General features: G+C 35.9%; 1 protein-coding gene across 1 annotated transcript in view; it reads right to left on the bottom strand.

The window, feature by feature from the left end:
* The window catches only part of LOC143181714 (uncharacterized), a 181,124-nt gene that overhangs the window by 67,085 nt on the left and 95,997 nt on the right, over nucleotides 1–18,042 (bottom strand). The window contains exon 3 of the mRNA XM_076382262.1: nucleotides 17,537–17,672. Coding sequence (XP_076238377.1) covers nucleotides 17,537–17,672 — 136 coding nt within the window. The remainder of the gene's footprint in view (nucleotides 1–17,536; nucleotides 17,673–18,042) is intronic.

Below are 18,042 nucleotides of genomic sequence, written 5' to 3'. Positions count from 1 at the left end.
GAGCGGGCCCGCGACGTAGCACGGAAGACACTGGCTGCTCCCTCGCTTATCTGACGCGGCGCCTGGTAGCTGAGGCTGGAACCGATTACCGCCACACCAAGCGAGGGAAATAACCGTTTACCCCCTCAGCCTGCCGGTGATAAACCGGTGATTCGCAAAACGACTAATCGAATTTCGGTTACGTTATCGTTTTCCGTATGTGAATGCTGCGCCAGCTTGATGGGACTATAGTTGCTATTGATTTCTCAGTGGTTTTAATAATGAGTTAGGTTATGTCGCAATAATCGAACGCTTAAGATGTCGTGTACCAGTAAATAGGCGCAAAAAGTGCATGTCCTGATACTGGAATTGCATTTCAGGAAGTGAATACACACAGCATTTTATGACACTATTCTTTGTTTCTTAATTGTTTTTAGGTACTGTTATGTTGGCTACCCTTGTTATGTTGGCTACTCTTGGTGTTCTTGTATTATGCCTAAGGTAATTGTGGAGACGACTTAGGTTATAGGCTCTGCCAGTGCGCGTTGTGGATATTCAGCTAAAGAATTTTAATTTCATTTATTTCTACCAAAGTGTACAATTTTATATTGCGTTATATCTTTTGTGTATAACAATGCCATCTCCAATAAACGTTGTGTCATATGTACATATTTTTCACACACCGTTTTCTTATTTCGAGTATAACCTCAAAGGGTACATTAGTATTTAAGCTTAAAATGAAATATAATTAGCGTTAATGTCCAGATAACAGGATTATCATGTGTCTTGAACGTTATCACGATCATTTCTCAGGAACATAAAAGTCAAAAACATAATCTAGGAATTACTGAATAAGTTTCAGAATAAAAATTATAATTATAAATTATAAAGGACAACTCGGTTTCACTTAACTCAAACTCAAAACGGGTTAAACAGTGTCTTAAGCTACCTTGAATACGAAGAAAGTAATCAATTTAGCATGAGGTGTCTTGCAGATGAAGGAATCTGCTTTATAGAGTCACTGAGAAAGACCCTCCTAAGGATAGAAAGAGAGATCGGTTTAGCTACACAATCTGACAACGTTGCTTAAAATACGCAACTAGTATTGGGTCCCTGCTGGGCCATGTGCTGGCTGCTCGACGCCCAGGATTCAACTCTGGAAAATCGCACTGTAGTCAGATATCGTGCACTACTCCCACTCTTCTACTCTATGACGTCACTGGCATCTGTCTATATTACCTGCAGTACCCCCACTCTTCTACGCTACGACATACCTGGCATCTGTCTATATTGCTTGTGGTCCCCCCACTTTTCTATCTATTATTCTACTCTACTATTTATCCCACAATCTGGCTATTCTGCCTAAGAGCAGACACAAGAGCAAAGGGGTGGAGGACAGATTCTGAGATCATATAGTCTTATCCACTCACACTAACGACCGCGACTCTGTTATGATTGCTACGTTGCGGTTGCTCCAGCTATTAGTTGCGGACTGTGGCTACTGAAGGTTGCTTTTTGCGGCAAGAGCAATCTGTGAATGCGCCTATCGTAACCTATAGTATCAGTAGAACGATCGTGAATATAAAATATTAAAAGAGTGTATTCATAACGCGTTTAATTTTGAGGAAAATTGAACCTGAATTTTATTTCGCCGAGTATTAACACACAAAACGAAATTTATTTCGTCGAGTATTAACACACTGAAGTACCGTTTTAGATATTTGAGAATTGCAAAGATATAAGAGGAACGCTTTTCGCTTACTTCATAGTCGAGTCTGACTACGAAGATCCCCCTTCCATTTTCCCTTCTGTATCTTTCTTATTTCTGAAACTGTACTTTAGTGTGTTTCTGCCTGGTAAAAGTTCAAACTCAATTTCCTCACTATGGAAATGCATTACGAAAAAATTTTATTCCATATTTTCGATTTCTTTTTGTTTCACTCGATTAAGAGAAACTCTGTACATGCATAAAGTTTACATTTTTCTATAGAAATGCGTTTTTAAAGAAACAGAAAGAACTGGGGCGAAGGCAACTTTCATTTGCTCTGTTTCAACGATTGAAATTTTTTAAACGCTTAAGGTTGAATAATATTTTCTGTGGACTCAATACTTCCATATTCAAAATGAGTTTATTCTATGTGCACATACGATGTTGTGCAGCTATTGACGAAATTACAGAATTTATGAAAGGAAAAAGAATACAAAATAATTGCGTATTAAATTTTTTAAAATTGCAATATATTTTAAATAATAGAATTCCTTCGTTAAAAATTTATAATAAACATTTGTTTAAAATCTTACGAACGAGAACATAATATTCTTAAATTAAATAACGTTGGAAAAATGAATAGCTTATAACTTTATTTGAAGAAATAATGGACATCCAAATTATTAGTATTCTTATTACGAATTTTAAATAAAAGTACTATTTATACACATTTTGTAAATTCTTATCAGTTTTAATAATAATCTACTCAGAATAATTTTCAGAGCAATTTAGATATGAAAAATAGAAGGGAAATATACATATGTATTCCTGCTCGTATTCCATTGATTAGATATCGCGTCTGACCATAGCAGCACCACTTCTACTTGCTCGTATATCTCATTTAAATTCTTACTCCTCACATTATTATCGTTCCTTTATTACTTATTCATACGAGTTAAGCATATCCTTTTGCACCACGTTATTTCAGTCGAAACGTGAGCTATGTAAAAGACTATTTTAAATAAATGTTGTCTACATTAACAAGAATTTCATAGTCATATACAAAGTTAATGCATAAAATTTCTTAAATTCTAAATAGATGTTCAAAATATTTAAGTTATAATAATGTTAACAAAAGTTCAGAATTTTCTTTTCAAAACTGAACGAATCTACAAGGCTCTTTGTATAACAAGTTTCACAAAAGTGTTGCTTTTAAAAACATTTGGTTTGATGACTTCGGAAATACTCAAAAATTCAACGATCATATTTCCTCTGTTTAAAATGTATTAAGTCATGGAAGATAATGTGCCCGAAGTTAGACATATTTTGAACTGCAACGATATTAAATCGTGAATTTAACTATTCATCAGTTTCTACTATTTTCTACAGAATTTATATTAAAACACAAAACCTCTCGAAAAATTTTGATTCGTCATATTTTCCAACATCACCAATTGTCTCCATTTCAGCCATCCAAAAGGAACCAAAAAAGAGTTTTAAAAAAGTGATACTTCCTCTAACCCGATTTTATAAATTGTTTAAACGTTACCACCGCATCGATTCGAAACAGATTCGCCAGGCTTTCCGCGTGTAACCAACGTAAAACGAAATTCGACGCAAGATCGAACAAGTCAGTTTTCGGAAGAGGCCAGGATTAAACGTTGCGTTACGATTTATCCCCGCTTTTTCAATCTCCAATATTTACGACGAGATGAACGGCGGGGTTCGGATAGGAATCGATATAAAAGGTCGTTTTGCTCGCGTACCACGGAATTCAAGAGTGAGTACGATTTTTCTTCGACTACGTGAAAACTGCGGCAGGCCAAGATTCGTTTACTTTAAGAACATCCCGCGGTATTATCGTAAAATATGAAATTCATATCCGGTCCGACGCGAGGAACGTTCTTCAGCCGCGAGGAACTCTCCCTCCACCTTCGAGTGTCGCTAATAAAGAACGCGTACTGGGTGGATATTATTTCTACGTCGATCATAATGAAGTTGATTAAATCTGTCGTCAATCTCGTCATAACTGGAGTGTCGTTTCGTATGTTTAATGTCAAGGCGTTGGTAAATGGAATTGAAGCAGCCTTACCAGATAACGTGAAATACGATTGTCAGAAAATGATTTATGCATCCCTTCGTTTAAATGAAATGTATAATATTGGTTTACAAAGAGGTGAATCGTGACAGTTTTCAGATACTTGTCATAAGGTAATAAATAGCGAGTCAGAGATTCCAAGTAGGAAGGGTCATTGATATTAAAGATGAAGGAACTGGACAGAAATGAATGTAAATGTAGAGAAGACAAGTAAAAGATAAAGAATATAGTACGGTAGGTTTCACAATTATTTAAATAATGTTTTGAATTAGGAATCAATGTGAATTGCAATGTGAATCTTTTATTATGAAAGAGGGACAACTCCATTTTTAATAAAAAATTAATTTCAGATTATTTTAGTTCCTATTTAATTAAATATTTCATTAATTAGGACAATAGAATTCTCCATTTTCATAAAAAACGGCTCATATTATCATTTTGAGTGATAGTAATGACGGAATATATAGATTACCTATAGTTTGTGTCTTTAATTAAATTTTTAAATAATTTTCACGAACTTCTGTGCACCTATTTAGCTATTAGTGTTACTGGTAATTTGTACCTGAAATGAGGTTAATACAAATTTGTTAAATTTTTCATTGCCTAATGTATTTGGATCTTTAAAGTTATGTGGAGCAAACAAAAATAAGAAATGTGTTTTCTTTCGTGATAGAATGAGTTTCAGAGAAGTAACCTTCAAAGTTTGACACTTCTGGAAACGCATTCAAGATACAAGAAAGTTCAAGAGACAAATATAATATTTTATGAGTTTCAATTGAAGACAAATTTAACACTGGTAAATAATAGACAGATTATTTCGTATGATACATAAGTGTCGTGTATTTTATTAATTAAACTTAGATATAAACCTTATACAGTATTATATTTCTTAATTAGGATTACTAGTGAAGTTATTACTAGTGTATATGTAAATTAGCATTGAGAAGTGAATAGCACGCGACACACAGGTTATCTCAATTACGCCATATTCGGTACTGTCTATTAGGTTAGGTGCACCGATCACCAAAACAAGAAGGTGGCGCGCCTCTCGGCGTGTCGAAGTACATAACAATAAGAATAATTTTATTTTAAATAATTTGCACTTGAGCCTTCCTTCGAAATTTGTTCCTATGCGCTTTTCTATAATAATCTTATAAGTATCTACATTATGCTACGTAGTATTTTTTCTTTTATCATATTAAAATATTGTGTATTAGACATGTTATAATAATTATACATAACAAGTAGCTAGTAAGTCTTTTTATTTTGAATACTGAGTTTCTAATTCGTAACACATTTTCAGGTACTAAAATCCCTGAAATTATAATATTGTTCTTACCTAACGTACACAGAAAATCTGAATCTTGTGGACCGCTTCAAGCGTTATCATAGGAAATAGGAGGTAGCTTCTGATCCATTTTGAACGTACAAACATTAAGTAATTAGTTGCTCAATGTAGCTTCAAAATTAGAAAATCTGAATATTTGAATAATCTAAGCGCACACCTACCGACAATCGGTGACCAACAATTTTGTTGATCTAATGGTTGATTATAAATTATGTGTATCCCTTGAAACCTTTTTAAAAAATGAAAAAGAAAAATGATTTAGTTTGTAATTGACTTTAGAGCGACAAAATTGTCGATTTTCGATTGTCATTAGGTACATGCTTAGGCATATTTGAAAACTGCAGAAAACGATTGTTTGAAAATTTTAATATTTGAAATTCTGATAACAATACAAATGTCTGAAAATTAGTAAATTTGAGAGCTTGGATGCTGGAAATGGAAAATATAAAACCGTGAAAATTTTAAAAAGTCAGTGCGTGCTTAAGTGTTTAAAAATTTTGAACTCCAGAAAACAATTACGTATTTCCAACAGAGTGACCCGCGACGCCGTTCATAGAAGCCCGCCAAACGATATTTCGCGCATTATTGTCATAATGCATCATCAATCCCGCGCCATGACTGCAACTACTAATTCCCTCGTATAAAAATCTGGGCGAGAACTGATTCAAACGAATGTTATACTGTCGCAACTTTCGGAAGAATGCTCAAATTGCTCGGCGATGTTCGTTTATTTCGTTCAAATTGCATGGATACGCGTGTCAACGGAACGCAGGGGCGATTTATACACGGTCGTTTCGTCTAACGCAACCGAATTTCGCCTATACAGCGCAACATTATCGCTTCTTGCTGCGGAAGGGGCGAGGGGCTAGGTATTCGTGTTTCAGCTAATTTGTGTCACTTTCAAAGTGTTTTATACGGACGAGTTCGCTTGCCTGACCCCAGAATATTGCTCGACATGGTCGATCCATGAGTCCCGCGAATTTAAACGGCAACAAACCGTTCGCGAATTTCAACAGGCGCTGCGTATCATTCGGCCATCAATCTTGGGGACCGCTTAACCGTAATCGATTTCAAAAGAAACGATCACAAAGAGCTGGGTTTGGTAAAAAAAGATGTGCATATGAACTGCATGGTCGTTTTGTGATCGAGAATAGACAGGAACTATAGGCTTTGATGAGTGGATGAGAAAGTTTAGACTTTAACCTCTACATTTTAGAGGTTAGGTGTGCTTAAAGGAAATTTATGTAGATTAGATGAGCATTTTTATGGAAGGTTTAAGAAGAAATTAGAAGTCTCTACGTTTTAATTTAAGTAGTGGAATTCGAATGAATTTTAAAAACGCATTAGAGGAAGAATTCCTTAGCGTTCTCCAAACCTGAGAGTCTCTGCTATTAGAAAAGTGGCAGAGGCTTAAGACGTAAGCATAAAAGAGGTTATTTTCCTTTTATGATTATCAACAAATCAAAGTTAGAGTTTTCAAAAAGTGAAGTCAAGAATTTTGACTTATTTTTATTGTTATAATTACTCGACTTTGTGACTTCAATTATATTTTGCTTAAACTGAATAACTCATTAGTCACTATTTAATTTTTTGCCATTATGGATTCACGTTTTACTTCCAAGCTTAATTTTTTCATAATTATGACTTTTTTCATGAAACTTACATGACTGGTATACAAATGGAGCAACATTCTTTTGTAAAAAAAAAATTAATTCCATAAACCTAAAATATTTATTATACAAAGATATGTAGCCAATGGAATTAAATATGTTTTGAAACGGAATTGCTTGTCAATAAAATTGAATTTGAGAACCTACGTCGTATAAACCTCGGCATCAGTTTATTTCCATTTATGAAGTCATTATTTATTAATTCCATTCATGAAACGATAGAGGATGTTTAAAATAGAAGATTGACTTTTAAATTAATAGATGCGATTTTATATTCATGACTTTAATCAATAAATATTCATTTGATAGCTCTTTTGGCATTATCATAGTAGAATTTACATAGTGAGATCCAAGTAATAGTTGTGTGCACGAGTACCTACTTAATGAATTTTTAAATTCAATTTTCTCAAAGGACAGAGATAATTTTTGGCTTTCATACATATGCTCAAACAAAGGAAAATCGTGTTAGAAAGGAGAATAGAGTGAATTTTGTGTCGAATGAACTGTAGAATGAAATTTTATCCCATTCCCTTTTTTCCGAAAGACAGGGAAAACATGGAGTAAATTGATTATGCTAACAAGCCTTGTCTCTTAAGAAGTTGATACAGAAAATTCTACAGACATATTTACTGAAAGGATATTTCCATTGCGAAAACTGAATTTTACTCTACTCTAATTTTGAAATGAACCATTACAGAAATTAAATAACTGAAAACAAAAGAAGTTCAAAAAATGAAAAATAATGTTTCACAAGGTTTTAAAATTTGAATCTAGAAACAAAAACGAAGGAAATAGATGCTCTTTCTAAATGTAAAAAAATATACAAAGCTAAAAAAGAGGTATGTAATAGTTATTTAAAAGCAACTGTCACTGGTGGCAGGTTACACATCTAAAGTTGCAATCTTTTGTATCATAAAGCCTCGTTCCGTCCATCGACGACACCTACGATCGGCTGATCACATAAAGCAGTCACGCGAGGGACTATCGCGATATTTTTAATCACGCCCAAGCGAGGTTAAACCGTTGTCAGGGGCCGCGTATCTGCAAAAATCTCTGGCAGCCTCGGTGAATCGCAGCAACATCGACCGCCGCCCTCAACTTTGCTTCGCGTTCATTACCGATAAGCTATCGAGCTCTAATCACGGCGGCTGTTTAATTACAGAGTATTTTTACCGATACCGGCGAAGCGTGAAAAATAAAGGGAAAAGTCGAAATGTGTCACTTGGATGGGACGGCGCCCCACCATCAATTACGTGGATGTAGTTAATCCATTACGAGACTGTTGACTGAGTTTGTTTTTGTCTCGCACAAGAGTGAAATTGTAATTACATGCGGAAATTGCATTAACCAATTGATGATGCACTTTCTTCCCCTCGCTGCTAGGTGTTGTTAGGCAGATCGATGCAGTACGGTTCGATGCAATAATATTTTATGTTTTGTCGTGTTTCGTTTTTTATGCCATTCAAAGCTTCTTTTTAGGTTATAGTTGGTACAGAAAAATAGCTATGCGATTTGAATTAGCTATTAATTATTTTTTAGATTAGCACATCGATCTTAGAAAATTATTATGGATCGTTATACCTGAGAGACTATAGTAGGTATGTACAGCCAAAATACTATCAGTCTTCTGCAGGCTACACTCCCACGCCAATTAATATCACGTGACCAAGATGCCTGGCAAAATGGCGGTAACCATTAGCTAACCTCTGAGATCGTCAGATTTGGCGATTTAGATCTTTAATTATGCAGGTATATTAGAGGTAAATTTTTGAATATCCAGAATGGAGTATTTGAAAGGAAATATTTCCCAAATATATCCATGGTAAGGAAACTGTTTACAATAGTTTCTATTTATTTATTAATTTATTAAGGAAACAAAACGTTCAATTACTATGTAAATCACTTGTGTTTTATATTTTATTAACGATATGTATTTCCTTTCATCGTTTTCTACTATTGTTTGCTACATTCAATACGTAGCTCATTTAAATATATTATCACTTCTGCTGTTTTGCTTTCATTAAAACAAAAACGTATCACCTCGGAATGATATTACTGTTTAAGTTGTATATATTCTACGTATATATAATTTTACATATTAATAATCATAAAACAAATTCCCATAAAATATAAAACATAAATAATACATGAATACAATCTTCATATTGAATTACAAAAATAATGTTAATGGTGATCAGAAAGTATTAACAACGATAATAAAAATGACAACATTCCGATTCCCAAACCAAATATTTAGGAATGAAGTAATTCAGGTGAGACAGACAATTAAAAGTAAAATGAATAATAGAAAAATCTAACGTAAGCAAGAGTAACAGGAATTCAGTTTATTGATTTTGAAAATGGTAATTGAATGCACATTTCAAAAACACTTATTCTAACCCCTCGTTCCGCATTTTAAAGAAATGAAGCCCTCCATACTCGAACTATGGGAATTGATTAAAGTTTGGACGTGCACGCAAGGGGTGGTTTCTCGTCGAGCAACTCTTCTGCACCCCTACTGATTTCGGGAATCGTTCAACCACTTATAACGAATTCATTACAGAACTTCCTATTATTCCCCGTTAAGCGTTAATCGATCATCGATCGTCTTGTTCCTCCCTTAACTTTCACCTCTTAAGTGTTTCGAACTGATTATGAGTCAGCGAAAACGTTAATTTATAAGTTTCTAGCTTCAACTAGTCTCTTCCTGAAAATTTCTTTCTACGTGCGTTATGTTTAATACTGCTGTGGCTTTTTTGAGTCGGAAATCTTTGAATTGAATTTTATAAATTTCATTAAAATCTATACTAAGAGCATTGAATATACAGGATATTCTAGAACTAGAGATATAAAATACTATTTTTTTAAAATAAAAAGATAAGTAACGAAGCACGACAAGAGAGTAAAAATTCATATTTTTTATGTTAGTTTTTATGTTATTTTATATGTAGATCAATCATTTTTTACATCACTTATTAGAAACCAAAGATTCTTCTACATATTTTTTATAATCTTCATGAACATCGCACACAATCCCTAATTATACACAATAAAAAATAAACTGCGAGAGTATCTTCTATAATTGTAATTATAGAAATGTGTTTCACAACGTGCAAAGTTCGTCGAGCATTTCCATTTCTCTCTTTTTTCCTGGGCATAAATGAACTGTCTTTTTGCATAAAGGGATAACTATTCGAAAAGCAAAAATTGCTTCCGATTTAATTCGCAACGCGTCGTGTTCGCCGCTTCGAGGAAACTGAATTCAGCGAAATCAATTTTGCGTAATTGTTTGCGGAATATCCCGAAATCCGAGATAAAAATGCTGCTCCACGTGTCGCGTTATGAAAACGCTGCATGAGAATTCTGAACGTATGTAGTCGGATATTTCCTGCGGTAATGCTCTCGTATTCTCGACGAATATACTTGAAATTCATGGCCCATTCGAAGAAGCGACCAAGAAGTAGCATTAGAATTATCATAAATTCCCGGCTTTTATTTCTTTAAAACGAACCGATGGAGATCCTCAGTCAAATAAACGTGCTCCAAACTGCTCACGTGTCGAATTCCTGAACTGAATCATAAGAGTCTATAAACCACTTTCGCGCGCTGTTATTTATTCATAGTTCAGTGTGAGGTTCTTGTAACAGTACTAATACTGATGAATGCTAGGAAACAGTCTGAAATGTTGATCTGATGCAAATATAATCTTTTGTTAATACTTTCCACTGACAATAATTGTTAGCCTCAAAATGGCATCGCAGGGAAAAGTCTAAAGAACTTTGACGAAAGACTTAGAGTATAACTCTAGAATTTATTCTCCTTTGTCAACCCAACAACGATTCAAGTAACTGTTATTAAGAAACTGAACAACAAATATTTGTATTGGAACCCTTTTACTCCCATATACGAAACCCTATGCTATATATGGCTGATCACTTAAAGTTAAATTTCATTACCACCTAAAAACCATGATACTTAATTAACTATCATCTCTGAAGTCATGCTGATAGAGCAAGTATAATGAAATCAGCTGAAAAATGTCCTTTCCTCTAACACAATTGTATTGTTACTTTAATCAGTTTCATACCAATGTGACGATTGATAGAAGTGAGAGATGAGACGAAGCAGGAGCTACCAAAAGTGAAGAGAAAGGGATGAGAGCGTCCCGTCATGGATCTGGACCTGTACCTAAACCTAGACCTGGACTTAAGCTTGAATCTAAACTTAGACCTGGACTTAAGCTTGAACTTAAACCTAGACTTGGACTTAAGCCTGAACCTAAACCTAAACCTAGACCTAGACCTGGACCTAGATCGAGATCTAATAGACTTGTGTTATGACAAACCCTACCTTAGTTAGACACGAGGATAGTCAGGCTTAATCAAAGGTTATATTTGCATAAAAGTAGAAAAGTGGCGTGTAGGAAAATTCCTCCTGCAGTGGCGAAACGTTTCAAAGATACTGCTACTTAGAAGAAATGCATAGGACACATAAGCTATGTTACTAATGCATTTGTAGTAAGGAAAGTTTAGGTATGGACCTAAGTCTACCGATTAGAATTCAAAATCAGAGAACAGTATCATCGATTTATTCATACACTGTGTAGTATCGCACGCACGAATATCTAATAATGAAATAATGCATAGAAATAGCTTCCCCAACAAGCGTGTGACGTATTTTCTTCATTTTGTGATACATTTTAGCTCCTACCTCGTCTGTTACCAATTGTACATTAAGGTGCAAAAGCTTTTGTAGGTCATTGTAAGTGTAGTACTGAGATTTTAATGTGGTTCTTTGAAACAGGGTTTTCCAACCTTTTCTGGCTCGTGATTCTCCTCTAAACTATACTCATCTTTATGGCTTTCCTTCCCCTTTCCTTTTTCCTATTCTCATGTTTTGCTATCATCGCTTCTTTTTTAATCCTCACCTTTCTTTCCTTCACATGGCTTCCAATACTCTCTGCCAGGACCCCTAGTTGAAAAACCCCGCTTTAGAAGTCAAAGTTGTTGATTTTACTTTGTCACATTTTTATACTAAAACCCTTACTGCATTCAACAATTTTTCCAATAGCCTCTGTGAACTGATTCATCCACACAATACTAGATATACCCAATGTCACGTCACCCTTAACATGAACAACACAACGTGACAATTCTTTAGCCCATTTAACAGCCTTAATATCCCATCCTTTGGATGCCATGTCTCTGGCAATCAACAAAAGATTCTCACGCAGAGTTCCAGAAACCTCGCTTCAACAACCTCTCCGCATTATATTCGCGCTCCTATCTGATCCTACGCTCTGCAAACAGGCGAAAGACCGTTGCAATCACGATCCCGCGCCACCAATTCTTAGGACACGGCCAGGCTGATAGGAAATCGGCTGAATATGAGGAGCAAGGAGATGGTGGGGCGGCGGCGGTTTATGTAAACGAAAAATGCGTGTGCAAAAGACTCGGTTTCAATATCGGGAACTGCCTGCCATAAATTGCAGATTTCTTAGGAACTTTTGCCAGCGTTCGGTTCCGAAACGGAATCAACCTTGATCTCGACTCCTTCGGTTGGAGTTGCAGCGGGAAAAGTATGCAGCCGTCTGAAAAGGTTCAAGGAATCGCTTGAGCGGTTTCGACCGTGCGGATTTAAAGAACTGCACTCTGACACATACGCAGACGGTATTGAAATCGATGGGGAATCTGTGGAGAGTAGTTAATTTGACGCAGCCTGCTGTTTGAATAACACAAACAGTCTTGAAGAAAGAAGATATTAGGGAGACTAAACAACAAATTTTGTAAAATGGAGAAACTTTCAGAGATTAAAATAAGTTGACATTTTAATTGGATGTTAACTTGTGACTAGTATGGTGAATTTTGCAGATTTGGAAATTACTTATTTCTCAGACTACAAAAGTGCATTATAGAAGCTAATATATTAGAAGGCAGGTCCAGTAAGCGAAACCTGATCACAAGTTTTTATGTATATTGAACAGTATTGCCAAGTGCCAAGATAAAATGTCTTCTAGTGACACCATAGAATTGAAGAGTGGGGGTACTGCACAGTGCTTGACTGCGCTGCCTGCGTTACCCCTACTCCTCTGCTCTATGATGTTAAGGAAAGACATTTTGTCCCGACAAATGGCAATCCTGGTAATCAGATTCATATGTTATTCATTTTCAATTCTCTAGAACTATATAAGGAAGACTATCATCTACGTATTGACTACTTAAAATGTCACAGAGATAATTAAATTAAATTATTAATGTTTTTAATTTCATGCAATTTTGAATTCTTCAGACATTGATAGATATACCAACACCTCCAATGAACTAATGATTATGATCAATTTTTAGAAACACATATTGTTATTGATCAATTTTTAAAAACACGTCAAGCGCAAGCTTGGACGGAATCTGATTTACCAGGAAATTTGCTTCAGAATGACAAGCCTACTGTTCAATAACAAGCCCCTTGTACGAGAGGATGAAAATAGTGTGCGTTGTCTCGTATTCATCGTCTTTAAAACTTTCCTTCGCCCTCCAGTATTCGTTTGTGCGAAAGTTTGCTCAAATATTTACGTATGCAACATTCCCCAGAAAGTTTCGTATTTGTCAACTTTTCGGATTTTAAGTTTCGGCTAAACTTTTACAGTGACTGAATTGGCACACGGTTGGTGGGCTTTTAAAAAATAATGAAGCTTCGATGTCAAAGTAACCGTATTCGCTGTTTAAACTTCGTGAAAATTTATGAGACTTGGTTGAGGGAAATAGGAAACTTAAATAGCTTGTTTATAATTAATCTTTCCTAACTTTTCTTCGGGTTAAAAAAATATGAACATGATAGAAAGACGACTTTTTTCAGCTTTTATGGCTATAAAATAGATATTTCTAGCTTTTATAGTTTTATATGTTCCTAAAAAATTAACAAAACATATTTACATTTCTAAAATTTTATGGTATTTTTTAAATAATTTTTTAGAACTTCTTGATGATTCTGAAAAATCTTGAATCTAATACATTAAAAATGTTTTTTAAAGCATTTCGAGATTTTATTAGCTGCTCAGCTAATAAAAATTACATAACAATTACAAGTACATTAACAAAATAATAAAAATAGTAGTAACAAAAATGTTGCTATTATGTAAAATAATGCTTCGAATCGAAACTTTATCATAGACTGGGACTATCAGGTCACTATTTTTTAATGTCTGGCAGGAGTTCAAACATCGAAGAACAACTGTAGTTTGTGTTTGGCCATTCACTAAATTCTCATTGGACTTAAGTCTTCTACTTTAGCTCCATTCTGGCCGACCCCAGTGGTCACGGCACGTTATCTTATTACAACAGATGAGAAAATCCAAAGCTCTAAACTTTGAACCAGAGGATCTTATGATCTCTCAGTGATGACGATGGTCTTATGGAATATCCATAGTGTTATACAAACTCATTTAAAGAACTACTCCAAGTACGAAAGTCATTTAGCTTTTAATTATAGATGATAAGAGTAGTAGAACAGCTCAGGAGGTAATAGTAACAACTATGCTTCGACTATACATTTAATGACTGCTAACAATGTGAACTATAAATACAATAATTTTGAGATTTATAAAATTCCTTTCGTAAATAGTCCAAAAACACAATTCCTTTAGGAAATGTAGAAGATTCATCATTATTTGAAATTATTTGTCACTGTCACAGGTTTAAGTTTGAGAACGTTCTAACGTCACTAGTAATGTGAGTAGGGGAATAGGAGTGAAGGAAAAATGTTGTTCAACCGCCACATGCATCGCGCGAGGACATCACGTGATCGGACGGCGTCATTCCCCCACTCCTGCTCCTGATCCCTATTCCCCTACTAGTGGTACTAGTGACGCCAGAACGTTCTACTCCCCTGCCATCCCTGCCCCTTTATCACACCGCGAAGAAGTACAAAAAAGGTGGTGGTGATAGTGACAATATCCATTGGAGGTATCCAACTAATCTTCGTCGGAGATAATACCTCTGCTTCCTGGATATATTACCTACTCTCTCCTACACCTTCTCTATTAATGACACATTCTGAACTCTTAAAAAAAGTAGAAAATATGAAAAACCAAATACCTATATTGCAAAATCATCAACATTTGTTAGGAGTATACGTGTCGTTGCGTTAAGTGTCTATCATTGACACTGCAAAATATTAATTTAAACACAGTCACATTCTATGCAGGCAGTTTCTGAGTCACCTCAGAAGCATCAAATGCACCACGACTGCGACAGCAAGATCCACATTCGAAGCGCGCATATGCGTCGTCGCTAAACTGGCTGACATCGGAAAGAAATAGAGATGCTGCGTTAATTCACGTTACAAATTCGGAAAATGTGAGCGTAAACGTACTCATGATCGCGCTGCCGTGCACTGATTAACCCTAGAAGCGTTCCTTTGATGTCTGGGCTGGCGCACTCGAGGAAATTAGAAACACTCGACGAATTTACGCGAGAGCCAGTTTCACAGCGTGTGCTACGTATGTATCTGTTCGGCGGCGTGTAGGGGAATGTTTCGTGACAACGAAGCCAATGCTCGGGTTTGAGCGTCTAATTTCCCTGGATCAAACGTGAGACGGTTAATGACGTCGACAAGGAGAAACTTTCCTTGTGAGCTGTGCGTTGCATCCTAGAAACTCGCACCGATTGAAGACCAGCTGAGTATACGTCACGGGTGAACCTTGTATAGAAACGAGCGTGTGTGGTGGCAAGATTGTGATCTTATCCATGAATACATCCACGTGTAAGGTGCTCGTGATAGTAGTCAAGAGGACGTCTGAGGACTTTGTAAATAATTAATAAAGAGATCTTAGGGTTCATTCAGGTGGACATATTACGTGCATAATATGGATTGATATGAAGAGTTTAACAGACAATCTGTTAAAGCAGTCTCTTGACTGAATATGCACGTTAGTAATAGAAAGGTTGCAATCTTGTAGGTTCAAATATCTACATGCTATCTATCTTCAGGCAGAACTACTGACAACAAGGGTCTAAATCCAATTGCAAGGCGACCAGGGCATGAATGATGACTTTACCTCCGCAAACTATCCCGCTGTGGTTTGGAAGATGAAGAAGAAAGTACAACAGTTACACAGCTCTAGAGTTAGCTATAACAGTGCAGTCCTCCTTGTAATGCTCTTGTTTCCCATTAACATTGATTGGGTTTGCCTCACTCACGGAATGCTCTCAATTGCTCCAAGGAAAGAGCTTTGGACACTAGGGTCACTAGCTCCAGGGTTGAGGAAAACTCATTTTAGAACGACGTCGCAAACTCTTTAGGAAAATAAGGCACAATGTATCCTTTTAAAATATTCTGGTTGATGTATATTTAAGTAATATAATATGTGCTTTTAACTCTGTAAGTCCTGAAATACTGTCCATTGCAAGTTGAAAATAAAGGGTCCTATTTAAATCTAGTATGGCGAGCACCAGGTCTAAAAGAGTCAAATGATGTACTCATAAATTAAACCTGTATATCGATTTTGTATTTTCTATTACCATAAAGTAAAACGATTAGAAATGGCACATTAAGAGTCTTAACAAAAAGCGATAAGACAGAGGAGATAATGAAAAGGTAAGGAGGGCTTTAAATCTTGAATACACCTATAAATCAGCTTCCTAAAATATAGGTAAACAGTACGTTAACCGTATTAGTGATCTATTGATTTTCAACTGTGCTTTTATTATCACCCTCTGCAATTTTTATATCCCTATATTAGCCTTATCCACTGTATCTTACAACTCGTTTAAAATATATGAAACGTTATGCTTTGTTCAAACTTAATAGTTTCTCTAGTTTGTTGAACTATCCTGTCAAGAGTAAAAGATTTTTCAACTGCACATGAGCAGAGTCAACAACACTAACAAGGTAAGGAACAAAATAAGCCATAACAAGTGGTGAATGGACTCTCATATGATAAATGTGATCTTTAACAGCAGAACTTGTTGCTATCTATAGGTGTTCTGTGTTTCAACATTCACAGATTCTTTTAATCATGAAGCTATTGTTTTTGTCATAATTTATATACCTAGAGACCAAAAATACTTTAAGAAGCAACGATTTGCTCTTCATCTTATATAACTCAAACATACTCCAATCTAATCAAACTTGATAATTTATAATGTCACACGCGCAGGAGATATAACAAAGAACAAAGGATGTATACTATGTACAACCCAGCCTAAAAGTTTCAGGACACTTGCTTGGTTACATCTAATACATTTGGAAAAAGTTCTACAATAAGAAATGAATCGTACTTAAAACGTCTATTCAGTAGAATAAATCCCAAATCATAGACACAACAAAATCAGTAGAATAAATCTCACGTCAGAAATAGTAAAACCTAAGTCCCATGTCAGACATACTAAGATTAGTAAAATAAGTCCCGAGTCAGACACAACAAAATCAGTAGACCAAGTCCCAAATCACACACCGAGAAATCATTAGAATAAGGCTTAAAGCAGACCCAGAGGAATCAATAGAATAAGTCCCAAGTCAGACACGGTACAATAACGCCTTACCTTAGCGTGTAATGTCATCCCTTAAATTTTATTACTAATAACGACTGATATCGTAAAATGGAAGTTAACTGAAGATAGTAGGTGTCCTCACACTTTTGAACGTGGGTGTATTTATATAAAACAAGGAAGCACCAAGTGACAAACGATGGATAGAATCTTCTGGACACTTTTAGCAAGGTTACAAAATATACTTACACACAACCGTCAGATTTTTCGAAACGAAGGCAGTGGAGAACGTGGGTGCATCAGCCGTGACCTCGCAACTGAAGGTACCCGAGAGACCAAAATCCACGTCGCGCAGCGTAACCTGGCTCTTGTTCGAGTTGGCAACCTAGAACAGAGGATGACGAAGGTGTTGAGTATGAATGCAAATGGATATCAACCGCGGGGATGCGCGTTATCGCGCAGGACCTGGGAGACACTGGAATTCTGCCCGTCGATTAACGATAACTCGATTTACCTGGCGTGGTTATAATTCGAATTAAATTCCGCACGGTTGCGGGTGACCAGCGAATGTATCCCCGTGTCGTTCGGTTGTTTGCGCGGAATCGAGCGCGCGCGCGGTTCATTGCCTTCTTTTCTGGCTTCCACAAGATGGGGAAAAGCTCGAGCTCGCGCTTATAAGCGTGGAATTAAGTCGACAGTGCGTTAAAGTGAACTGATTAAAATACGAATTCCTCGTATTGTTTGGTCACTGGGGC

Source organism: Calliopsis andreniformis, chromosome 7 (assembly GCF_051401765.1).
Source record: "Calliopsis andreniformis isolate RMS-2024a chromosome 7, iyCalAndr_principal, whole genome shotgun sequence".
Classification (NCBI taxonomy): Eukaryota; Metazoa; Arthropoda; class Insecta; order Hymenoptera; family Andrenidae; genus Calliopsis; species Calliopsis andreniformis.
Note: the sequence above shows the minus strand (reverse complement) of the source record. Positions and strands in the feature narration are given on the sequence as shown.